The 13,002-nt window shown below is 41.2% G+C and overlaps 1 protein-coding gene across 2 annotated transcripts; it reads right to left on the reverse strand.

Moving 5' to 3' along the window:
• Nucleotides 1-905: 905 nt before the first annotated feature.
• pafah1b2 (platelet-activating factor acetylhydrolase 1b, catalytic subunit 2) lies at nt 906-7,198 on the reverse strand. Of its 2 annotated transcripts, none has more exons than XM_072374919.1 (6): nt 6,926-7,198; nt 6,187-6,268; nt 5,217-5,306; nt 4,823-4,939; nt 4,454-4,576; nt 906-3,111 (listed from the first exon to the last, which is right to left on the reverse strand). In XM_072374919.1, exons 2-6 carry the CDS (start codon nt 6,265-6,267, stop codon nt 2,833-2,835), a joined length of 690 nt encoding a protein of 229 aa, XP_072231020.1. In that variant the 5' UTR covers nt 6,268; nt 6,926-7,198; the 3' UTR covers nt 906-2,832. The 2 variants fall into 2 exon arrangements, with proteins under 2 accessions (XP_072231020.1, XP_072231021.1); XM_072374920.1 differs by lacking the exon at nt 6,926-7,198 and adding an exon at nt 6,583-6,853.
• Nucleotides 7,199-13,002: the final 5,804 nt, after the last annotated feature.

Below are 13,002 nucleotides of genomic sequence, written 5' to 3' on the forward strand. Positions count from 1 at the left end.
GTTTCCAGGCTGCCGCTCTGCTCTAATAAAAAGCAGATTTTAACTCCCAGATGATGCCTGTGCAGTAAATTCTGCTACACTTACATGTACAATGATCTCCCACAAACAAGGCTGTAGGTTAGCAGAATGTTTGCAGTCCACAGAAGTGGGGCACAGACTTCAGTCATAATTCATTTCCCTCCTGAACTTCTATATCGTTACAAGGATGCTGGTCCTCAAAGTAACCGTATCTCGACTCATCTTCGTCTGTTGAACAAAAGCGTTTTTAAATATGTGGTTGATAGTAAATTCAAAATGGGCAGTTATTTGTGAAAAAGTTTTTATACATAAAACAATGTTAAGGCCCTGTGCATATAATAAATATATGTAAATACTCATTCATTACTGTCAGTGCCATGATCTTAAGACATTTACTCGCTCTTAAAACAGCAGTCTGCAGTCCACGCCTCCACGTGGATCAGTTATCTTGGGAAAGCTTTGGGTCAGATAGAATTAAAGAGAGAAACATCAAACGTGAATAACTGGTTTATTAACTAGGTGTTTAACAACTTGCCAGCAATCATGCTCACTCTCGCGGGTCCATTTAATGAGAGCAATTTAACATGAGTCTACACTGCCTCTAAATGCTGAATCATTACAACACTGGAGATAAACTTAGTGAAAGCAAATTATTTAAGTAATAGGCAACTGACTGAAGGAGAGGAGGCGAGGAACAAGCAGTGGGCCTTATTAGCGTCTCTCTCAATTTACTTCACTGATGAAATGCTTCCCTCTGTTGGTGATTTTGTAACATGTCCCACAAAGTGCTGCAGACTGCTTCAGTAGTGGCTCCTCCCCTTTTCTGACCATCATATGATGCACCATAATTTGTTAATGAGTAGAAATAGAATACACATGATCGGATCTTTTTGTCTTTTTATTGGAATGCTTTACCTCGATAACATGACAACGAGCCAAAACAGTGCAAATACTGAATCACAGCAAACACAGACATCCACAATCTGACCCCCTTTCCAACAACGTTTCCTCAAGTTTCATCTTATATACACAGCTGGGGTCATTTTAGTCATTCCTCACACATCCAATTTACACAATCCATTACCAGGCAAACCGTACACAACCGTTCTCACGAACACTTAAGGCACACACACATTCACTATCTATATGTAACACATCACGCAAATGTGCAGAGCTTAAGACAAGAGCCACGATTCCAACAGAACTGAGCCGTGAACTAGCAGCCGCAGAGTAAGCTCACAGATGAATGGTTCTCCTTACGAGACCTGCCAATGCTATCTAGCATACATAGCGTGATAATATTCAGTGCAGCTTAACCATGTGGCTACGCTTTATCCCTAAAAATATTTAGCAACTATACCACGGGGAGCTGAGAGGATCTCAAAGGTGGCAGGGCTGGGTGTGAGGGAACTACAATAAAACAGGGTCAGACATTAAGAGGAGGCGAGAAGTCAAATGACAGAATGGGATTTTTAAAAGAAAATATGCACGTGTTAGGGAGAGAGAGCGTGTGCCATTCGATATTTCAGTGTGACTATAACTGTGTAAGAAACCGTGGCATGCCCCCATCAAACATCAATATCAGATGTAAGAAGGAAGCAGGACTGTAGCCACGGTGTCGACCACGTCTTTGCTCAGTTTGTCTCACAACAATTAGCAGGACTTAGTGAAGTAATACATTTGAAATGTTAAGCCCACTTATTTTTTTCAGGCATTTACAACAAACAATGGAAAGGAAAGAAGCTTTGCTCTGGGAGGAAGTGTTTGGAAGACCAGTCATAACAGCACTAATATGCAAGAATACATGACACTGCCCCACTATGTGTGATTAATACAGAGCTCTTTCCACAACAAAGCCGAGTCTTCATCATGCATGCAGTGAACAATAGAGCCAGGTTTGTTTTCCATGTGCCACCCGTTAAATATCGTTCATACGGTTGAACAGCTTCAGGAGATGGTCACAGGGTAGCTAAAGCCAATAGTACACAAGTGCTCACTGTTTGGCGGAGCTCTTGAAAAAGTACACAAAGACAAAATTAGTGCTGTAATAATCAGAAAAGGTGAGTTTTTACACACTGTGACACAGACTGTGGCAGCAGCAGTGGATCCCAACCTTTTTCACTTACACAGAGTCACACAATCAAGAGTGACTTTGCACTTTAAAATGATTCTTTTGCTTGCGATGATTGACACCAGAAGAGGTACAGAGAGACAGAATTTGGTGTAAAAGAAAACCATTTCTCCACTCTATCCCTTGAATCGTCTAAAAACCAATATGCGACACCCCCACCTTCGATTTGAAAAGCGCAGCTCATGGGGTGAAGGTCAGACTCGTGAAAAAGCAGAATATTGATTCATGTGCAGTGTGCTGGACCTGGGTCTGTTTAACAGAAATACTGGACTATTCTGAGGAAATGTGTATGCGTGTAGGAATAAGATGCTTTCTGCGCTACTGCTGACAGGGTGGATGCTTATTCTATCCCTTTCAAGATGAATCTTGTGTGTGTGTGTGTATCACTGCCGTCCCATATGATCACATTCATATCTGTATCATTCAGAGAAGTCTGACCTTGGTGAATCCTTTCGTGCAATAGAGCTTGCTACTGCAATCACAGTGTCTATGTCTGCTCTCCCTTTAACAATTCTCTAGACCCAACCCTTTGCTAATGACTGTGTCCACTCACATCAGAGTATCTCGCCCACCTCCACCTCCACAGTGAGCCCCTCCTACTCCTCCAGGTACCAGAAACATGTCTCCCCCACACCAGCAGGTGAGACACGCCTCTGGGTCAATGTGCTTCTTGGCTGCAGCCTTCAAACCAGCGATGCCCGTCTCTGCTCTGGCATCTCCTCCAGTATCAGAAGCAGCAGGTCGCTGAGGGGCTTGGACATGGTGCGGTATCCTGCTGACGTCAGGTGGAGGTAGTCAAACATGTCCTGTGAGCTGATGGTTCCATCTGAGTGGAGGAATTCCCTGCTCACGTCCAAGAGCTGAGCCTGGCCCAATCGTGGAAGCCAGGAGCGCAGGAGGTCGTTAACAGCAGCGTTCTTCTCCCTCAGTGGGTTGGGCCGCTCTCCTCGAGGTAACAAACCCTGAGGACCACAGACATATTTCCAAACCAGTTATAGAGATCACCATGTTGTGGGATTTTAGTTGGGTGCTGCACATCAGGTCATATTTCTTGCTTTAGAACTGATCGGGATGTTAACCTGAAATCCAGGAACACAATAACCGTTTTATAACAGTTTTATCAAGAAATCAGGACTGGGATAGAAAGCTTAGAGACAAGTAAAATCAGATGCACATAAGAAAACAGACAATTCTAAAGACCAAGTCAGATGTGGCATACCGAAGCTTATATTAAGCGAAGGAAAAAGGATCAGTTTGCTCATCTGATAAAAACACTTAAAGTAATATGGGGGAGAATATGGCAACGTTTTGGCTCTTTGGCTCCCTCTACAGTTGTGGGATGCAACACCACTGTCAAAAACACAAATCTTCATGTGAACCCTGTAAATGTACGGCCATATATATATATATATATATATATATATCTCAATTTGTTGCCACATTGAGGTCACAAAGACGCCATTAAAAATCCACAAAAATGTGGTATCAGCTCCTGGGCGCTCTATGGCCGTTTCAGGTCTGGAAATTTAGATAACAAAAGTCAAAGTACGTCAAAATGAGACAAAAGCATGTCGTCTTAAGGTTCACAAACTTCTCTAGAGTTGCTTTCAGTACTTACACAACTTAACTTAAATGTGTTTTTAGTTAAGCGAGTCAATAGTAAAGCTCTAGCTGTACATCATCTACAGGAACTATCATCTGAAGGGCTTCTGGGACTTTTGGAGGGTCTCAGTCCCTGATTCCCTTTATTTCTATTTCAGTGACCTGGAGCTAAGCAAAGGACCAGGAACATATTTTATCAGCCTGATCGGGAGGTCCTACTTTTGAGAGCGAGGTTGCAGCATTGAATAGTTGTTCTGTCAAATACTCCTAGCATAAAACATGTCTTTTGTTGGCAGTTATTTTCTGCTTAACCTCCATCATAACATGTAAAATATGTTAACCTTAAGATGTAACATGTAAACATGTTACAGTCTGTAAACATGACACACCATCTCAGAAATAAAGGACCAGTTCAGTGGGAGGGGAAGACAGAGAATGCAGAGTCAGCTGTTTTGTTTTAGTACACTAGTAAATCAATGAGGAAAGAGACTGGCGATCACGAAAATAAAGCAGTAAATCACAGAAATAAATGTTATTTTCTGATTGTTTCATTATGGTCACATTCTAAAGCAGAAATGAAAACACCCACATCTCAACACAACCCTGCGGGACACTCCCATGTTGTTTATTTGTGTCACTGCAGCTGAGGGACACTTCCTCCTTCACCGAGCAACAAAAGATAAGATGAGCTGCTACACTTACCAGAACCACAATCTTTGCCTTGGGGAGGCGGTTGGTGAGCAGTTGTGCGATGGCAAGAATTCCTCCTGCAACCTGCTCTGCTGTGTGTTCGTGATTGTTGGTTCCTACCCACAACACCACCACCTGGACAAGAGTAAAGACAGACACTTGTGTCACTTTCACAGAGTACAGTCCAGTCTGCTGAACACGGAGCAAAGCAGACGATATGAGGTAATAACTGCACATGACAATGCTGTGCAGAAAGGAATAAGCTTAATGCAAGCTGTCTGAAGTCCACATTCGCTGCTGCTGCTAAACACACGAGCATCTGTAACACCTCCCTGGGTCAAAAGTACTACAGTAAAGTTTGTGCCAGTAGGATGGTCTCACCTTGGGACGGATGTTCTCCAGCTCTCCGTTTTGAAGCCTCCACAGCACATTACAGGTGGTGTCCCCGCCAATACCAAAGTTAAGCGCATGCAGTGGAGAGAACAACTCCCTCCAGACCTGTGGACAGCAAGCCACACATTTTACAGAACATTAACTTCCACCAGTGATGAGAAAGACTTGAATACACATTTCCTGCTTTAATTTTGTCACATTTTTGACTTTGATGCTGATCGCTTATGGTCAGAGAAAACACTATCGAGACAAGATGAAAGCTGTTACGAAGACATCCATTAATGAAGATGATTTACTAGAAGAAAAACAGCTTATTTTATATTGTTTTGGGGGACAGCCTTAAGGGAATGTCGGCAGCGAAAACAAAAGCAGCTCGTCTCACCTCGTGCTGCTGCATTAGCTGTATCATAGAATCCCCAACGAAAAGCACATCTGGTTCGCCATCTTTGCACTCCAGTACAAATCTTGTATGCTGAAAAACACACGTGAGAGCTGGTGATGAAAGGCACAATTATGGCAAACAGGCTAAATTAGCACTTACAATTTCATCAAAAAACAAACAAATCAGGCCTTTCAGTTTCAAGATAACGCCAATGACAAGAGTTTTGCCAATCGAAGCAGTGGGATAATACTAATGAGCAATCCGACTCAGACCAAATCCAACAAGCTCATCACAGTCAAGACACGTCAGGTGGCCCATCTGACGGAGAGCTTGAAGTAAAGCAGGCCGTCTCAGTCGTATTAGCTTTAGGGGATTAGCCTCGGAAAGACCTGCCAGGGGGTGCCACTAAACAAGCTACACTAATTGTCGAACTGAAAACATACCAGCCTTGCAAATTGGTTAAAATTGTGTGTGCATGATTATTTCTCAGGCCAGGTTTCAACAAGGGGTAGATAAACAAAATCAGGTAATGTGAAAATAAAGCTACAGGATCTAAGCAGGCTGATTCTTATATGACACTGTGCCATAACGTTCAATATAATCTAAATTAAAGTGACTAGACTTAGTCATGACAAGATGCCTTCCTCCTATCAATCTTATTAGCACTGAGTGCTAAACATAGAAACACATGATGGTGAATGCATGCCAAATTAGGGACACCATTACTGTACAGCCGAGCCCTGTCCGAGGCTGCAGCTACACTGCCAGGTGAGATGCAAAATTTAGACAAAAAAAAAAAAAAAGTTCTGGAAGTTATTTGTTTGATTTTATGCAGATAGTGCCATGACATCCCCAAAGTCTTGTACAAGTCCAACAATTAACCCAAGTTTCCATGAGGTGAAACGCATTCAGTTTGGACACTCACACGGGAAACATATTTGGTATTTTCTTAAAAATGTTTTAAGCATACCTGTGACAACCACCGTCCGTCTCCATGCACATCCTCTACTGGTTTAGCCACTGCAGCTGGGTTCAGTTCATCACCGCTCATCCTGCAGGAGACAACACCGGTTCAACAAAACAAGACGCGGCTTTATTACACCGAACAGCTGGATGCAAAAGGAAACCGTGTCATGTCTGCTTTAGGTTGGTGAAACATTGCACCAAGGGAAAAGCTACAGGGAGCAGACAGACTGGCACAATACGGATGTAGGCCACTTTCGCTCTCGAAGAGGGCGTCTATAGATCACAGACAGTATTAACTCCGCCAGGTTACCGGTTAGTGACGCTAGCGTGTTAGCAATTAGCGCGCTAATGACTACGTAAATATATGGAAAAATACTCTCTAATTTAAAAGAGAAACTACCTGACAGGGTGTAACTACTCCCAGTTAATCGCTAACCCTTCAGCCCCGACTTCACTTTTCCTGCTGTCGGGTGGTCGAGGCGGGTGATGCTCGCTAAGACCGTTAGCCGACGAGCCAGACTAGATGATAAAATGTGTGTCAAGTGGATAAATCACAGAGACTGTTTGGCGAGGAGAACGTTAGTGACCCGTTAAGCTAACACGGGCCGTAACCGTCAGTATGCACCACAGGAAGCTAGTGACATCCAAGTTGTGAACATATTCAGGCAGCCTTTCCAGGTTTAAAATACCATCACGGCGACATTAGTGCGCCTCATGTGGCTGTGTGACACCGACACTCTTACCTTCCACTGTTTTGGTGGTTTTCGAGGCCGACACACAGTTTCTATGTGCGTTCTCCTGTGAGGTGATCGCAAGGCAAAAAAGACACCATTAGACAGCGGGTACCGCAAGGAATCATGGGTAGGTGGTAAGTTAGATTAAAACGTTTAACGTCGGAATTCCAAACAAATAGATGGTTGATGACATCACTTTATGTCAGATAACAGATATGAAGAAATTACGTCTAAGCGAGAGTGTGTGATTTAGACAGAGATGCCGACGTCTTTGCTGCGAACACGTGACCATTGACCCATCATTGATCCCGGTTTGCTGTCAGCTGATCATGATCACGCGAGGGAGACCAAATTCAGCTTTTTTAAGCTTCAGAAAACGGGGAGATCAGCTTCACTTTGTTTCAGTCCTCACATGAGTTGGTTGTTTACAACTTAACTTTACAACTTAAATGGAGCTATGTTGACTTTCGGAGTGATCGACACGTGGACCGTTATTCACTGTAGCCCATTTTACTGCCTAAACTACTGTATGGAAGTCTTGAGTACCCTCCCATTTGCTTATATATTGCTAGAAAATATGCACATATGTGCAGGGATTTATTGCAAATATAAATGTTGAAAACATTCTTTCATCTTCACCAATATCCTAAACAAACTTTCTTTAAGTAGTCTTCAGGACATTCCAAATCTCTTCTTTGGATGTTGGTTGCCTGTATTAGTATTCTGATTTTCCAATAAAAATCAAAAGAATCAGATAAGACCAGGGAAAGCTCTCTGATTTACAAAAGAAAAATGTTGACTCTGTTGATCTGATTTCCTTTGGCAGCTTATTCCACAGTATCAGGGTTTTGACCACAAACCCTCTGTCACCTCTGACCATCAGTCGTGCCTCTAGAACAAAATAAAGGCCTCTGCACGAGAATCTCAGCCTACATGCAGGCACATGTGGTAAGATAAAGGGTAGAAGAGCGATAAAAGTAATCAGTAAGATCTTAAAATCAATTCTAAAATACACTGAGAGCCAGATCAAGAATGTTGATCACAAGTCTTTCTGTTGAGTTCTGTACAATCTGAAGCCACTAAATGGATTTCTGATTGAAATAAGTGGAAGCTGTTGCAATATTCGAGACCTGAGGTGATAAAAGCACGAAGATTGTTCTCTGTGTCTTTGATAGATAGGATAAACTGTAAAAGACATTGAGTGGAAGAAGTTTTGTGAAAAACGTGGACATTTTCTCCCTTTACAAAATAGTGGGTTCTACCTTTAAATCTGAAAGTTTAAACTTGTTTAATCCCAGTTTGATTACTGGACACATTTACTTATTATGTCTCATAATTTTAATGTAGTGGATTTTGAATACTTCCTTTTTGCTAACTTCCTGAATTTCACATGGTAATGTTGTAATGTGACCTGCTGTTGAGCAATTTAAGAAATATCCCTGCAGATAAGAACAAGTTGCCTACGTTCCTGTTGGTTTTTGTTGATCCATTAAAACAGGTTCAGCAGTTTCCTGTGCATGTGCAGACAGGCCCGAAGAGTCCTGCACATTTCAGTAACAGGCTCTAAAAAAGAGGCCTCATAGGCTTAATACTGCTCCACCCATCAAGACGTGTGTCGCTGACTTATGTGTGCCGAAAAGATGATAAGAATCGTCTGAAAGATTCGTATTGACAGTGTGAATATTCTTCTCTATGCTTTCTTTGTTGTTTTTTGCTGCCTGTGAGTTTGTACATCATTGATTCCCTTCCATAGATAAATAGATAAACAAATGGAAAACAGTTTAGGAGCACTGCTTTAGGGGTTCAATAAGCCAGTCGGCTATTATGTTCTCTGCCATTAAAAAGGATGCATTTAACAGTGTAGCTCCATGTGAAACTGAAATGCATCTTCAGATCTAGTTCTCCCATGTCAGTTTAAATCTTTATCAGTAACTTGGTCCTTTTAATCTCAGCATCTTCTACTCAACCAGCTATGGTTTCAACACGTGTGTTTCATGAGTTTTTCTGCTTTGAGAGACCAAAAGGTCACTGTGAAGAGATGACCATAACATCTGCAACATTAGTTATAGTCTCTGCTCAGTAATCAGAGTGAATTGCCTGTAAATCTTTTCATGCATTTGAAACTCCTGACTCGAAATAGCTCTAGCTAACATTTAGTGTTTTCCTGTGCAGAAATGGCCGATTTGACTTCATTCTTAGCTCTGCATTAAGATGGGGACAGAAATGTGAAGTGTAAGTTTAGTGATTAAGTTACATAAATAGAGCTGGAAACAGGACAACATGCAGCAGATGTGAGTGAACTCTGTCAAATATCACTCAATGTCACTCAAATGTCTAATGATTCAGTAACAGAGTTATTTCCATGTTGAGCAGGATTCGCTCTTATGAAAACAAAAGTATATTTTATACTTGGTATATTTAAAGTGTAGGGTATATGGTTCGGACTCAGAGCTATAAGTGAGTGCACCTGTGATTGTCTTTCTCTTTTGGTTGGCTGGTACTCTCTTGTGACCAGCCCCTCACACAATTTGAGCAAATCATAAGTGTTCTCAATTCAGCTTCAGTGATCACGTTTTGTTGCATTTGTGTCTACTTTGCAGCCTGTGAGAAGACTTTTTTCTTGATTGTACATAACGAGCAACACCATACTTATCTATTTAGAAACTAATACATTTTTAAGATGTGATATTAGTTTTCTAGATAATCCTAGTGGATGAATCATTGTCACTTTTAATTTAAAGGATTTTTAAGGGTCAGTGTTCTTATTAGCACCATTATTGATGTCCCTGTTTTAATGTTTTGCTGTTGGGATGGAAAGTTGTAGATCATTTAGGGAACATTTTGCTTGTGATGTTGATCATCTGTCCTTAAGAGCACTTCAGTGGGCCTAAACCTAAACGGTCTACATGTTCCAGTTTCTGTTCACCCACCTGTTTTTATGTTTTTATTGCTAAAACCTGCAGCTACAGCTCAGGCATTCCCAGAACACATGTTGAGGTGTCCTTCGGCAAGACACTAAATCCTGTGTTGCCTTCTAGTGTGTGATGAAGAAAAGACACTCTGTATCCTGTAACTCTGTCCAGACAAAGAGGTGCTTTGTGTGTGTGAGTCTGAATGGGTGAATGTGGCTTGTTGTGTAATAGCACATTGGGTGCATATCCATTCATATCCAGTGATAAGACCAAAAAAAAAGATAGTGTATTAATAATATGAGGCAAACATGATCAGATGTCTGTTTTAGATAAACCCAGTTTAACCACGACCCATTAAGAAAGCCATAAGAAGGGAGATGTTTCTGATTAATATCTATTTTTATGTTTATTGAAAAGCCAATTTAATATTCACGTAAAGAACAAAGACATTTTGCTTGAGGTGAAAGTGATGAAGAGATGGGAGGAAGAGGAGGGAGGGATAAGATAAAAATTGTAAAAAATAGGAAGTAAGGGATTGGGGTAAACAGCAGGTAGGTAGAGGGAAGGAGTAGGAAAGTGAAGAGGGGTCGACAGTTAAAAAAAGGGGATAATGAGAGTGTTAGAACTAAATGGTAAGAATAGGGCTAGGATTAAGTTAGGGAGGTTGGATGTCCTCTTTCATCTGCGCCCCCTGATGGATCCACAGCTTTTCTTTGGCCAGCAACATAGCCTCCATTCCTCTTTTTTCTCTCTGAATCTGCTGAACTCTCAAATCTGAATTCTCAGAGAGCTCAGAGAGGCTACTTCTGGAGAATCTCCATCTGAAAGAGCTCCTCTTGGTGTCTCTCCCCCTGATTTTGCCAGCTGATTGTGGAGACAACTCTATTGGCTGATTTACTGGTCTGAAACACTGTATGAGCCCCCCCTCGTGTTTAAAATGGTGGTTGATGGTTTTTGACTTAATGTAGCCAACGAAAGTGTCTTTGAAAGAAAACCTTGCGTATATGAAGACAGCAGCATGGTGCTGTTTTCTTTCCTTCTTTTTTTAGATCCTTTTCTGTGATCATATATTCAGTGGGGTTGGTTGATGGTTGTGTTACTTTACTGACATTAATGACCCCACTTTTACTTTTTTCACCAATCTGCTGTTGATCCCACTAATAGATATTTACGTGACCTGAGTTAGGATGAGCAAAATACAGATTAAAAAAAGGATTCACAAATCTCATAAACCAACATTTCATTCACAATAGAACATAGAAAACATGTCATGTGCTCTCTTACTCTCACCTCTTTATATAAAAGGTGAAACAGCAGTGACAGACCTCACTGAATGGACCCTGGGATTAAATATCAGTGCAGTATTAACTTGTGCCATAAATGATTCAATCTTTAAATTCATTGCAGGTCTGTGCAGAGAAATGTTCAGGGTGAATTGGTGAATTACCTGCCTGTAGTCTTTCATAGAGTACTGAACACCTCCTCATCTCTTCTTCTGACACACATCCTCTCTGAGATGGTGGGTACTGAGCTTGTATGTTAAGTTATTCATTTTTGTAAATGTAAGGCATGACCGCGCATGTTTTACACTGAAGGGCTAACGTCACTTTGTCACTCTGTGACACTGAGCCAAACAGAAAGATCTTCTCGTCTTTTTTTCATTTCAGACCACCGTGGTTTGTTCTTATAAAAAGCCAGATGGTCCCTTTCTTCTTCACAGGAAGACACAGCATCAGTTATTTAGAAAAACGATTTACATTTGAACTGATTAAACCACAGAGCAGTTTTCACCTTCACCTCCATCCATCTCTAATATTTTAACTTTACTGTGCAGATATTTTGATTATTTAATAGGCATTCAGTGGGATTAGAGATATTATGGAACAACAAGTCAGATCATTCATCTTAATATGTAAAAATTTAAGCTGCAATATTAAAATAATCGCAAATGTCCTTTATTCCAATCAGACCTGAAGCAAGCTTTCTAAAAACAGAAGGGTCTCTTGAAAACATGAATCTGTCCCCTAAAACCTTTTATTTCTCAACCTGACCTTCTTCAGCCTTTATTTCTTCCTGTTAAAGGGAGTCGTTCCTTTCCACAGACACGCTTAGGACGGGAGATTGGACTGAAGACAAGTTTCGGTGCAGTCTGTTGGTTTCCTTAGCTAGGATATTGTTTTTTGAATTGGCTCTATTTGAATGAATTGGATTATTTTGAAATTAATTAATTGGTTTTAATCCAGTAACTCAGGCTACATTTAGAGGGGTTGATAAACATTTGTGGGCACATTTCTATAACGGTGACATTATGCACAGTTGCTTTCTCTGCTGTAACAACAGTGGACAAAGCAGCACCAAAGCTCCAAATCTGTTCTGTTGGTTCATGGAGGCGCCTTCACAAGGCGAGTATGAACAGTATGTCAAAGAAATATTTCCCATTTTTATCCTTTTACCATTCTTCTATATGTTGCCCCTGCAAGAAGTGATTAAATCTAAGTAATGTGTGTGCAGTAGTAAGAAAAAAAGGTTTTATTTTCTTCGAATATCAACGTTTTGGTGTGTGCTGAATTTTCAATCATTGATCAATCATTCCCCTCCCAGAAAACAATAAAAGTTGAATGAATGTGGTTGCATCAGCTCAGCCCCAGGCTCATCTGAGATTGGCCAATCACGAGATTTAATATCCAAATAGTTGGCCAGATAAATACTGCGTATTTTATGGCCCTTGGTAGAATAGCAGAGGTCAGCCTTAAATGTGTCTGAAAAGCACCAGAACAACACGTTCTGCTGTACCAGCATACCGCTCCAGCCCTGAACCTGTAAACCAACAGCTGTTCTGCAACACTAATACTGTTTTCTAACTTACTGTTTTTCTGTCTCGCTGTCAATGACGCCATCGCAACGCAACACATGCCGTCGGCGTTGGGTTTTGGCTCGGATATGACAAGGTTTCGTGATGTGACGCTGTGGCCACAAGATGGTACCAGTCAGCAACTGACTGTTCCAAATCCAACTTGTATTTGACTCCCAGAGTTGACAGATATACACATGCTCTTAAAACTAAATTTCCATTTGACTTGGTGAAAAAAATAAGGAGAAACAAACCATTCAGGTGTTGACAGGCGGATCATGTAGGACGGTGAACAGGTTATGCAAGCGGTGGTAAGTAAACGC

This window comes from Leuresthes tenuis, unplaced genomic scaffold (genome assembly GCF_036924035.1).
Source record: "Leuresthes tenuis unplaced genomic scaffold, fLeuTen1.0.hap1 SCAF_21, whole genome shotgun sequence".
Taxonomy (NCBI): domain Eukaryota; kingdom Metazoa; phylum Chordata; class Actinopteri; order Atheriniformes; family Atherinopsidae; genus Leuresthes; species Leuresthes tenuis.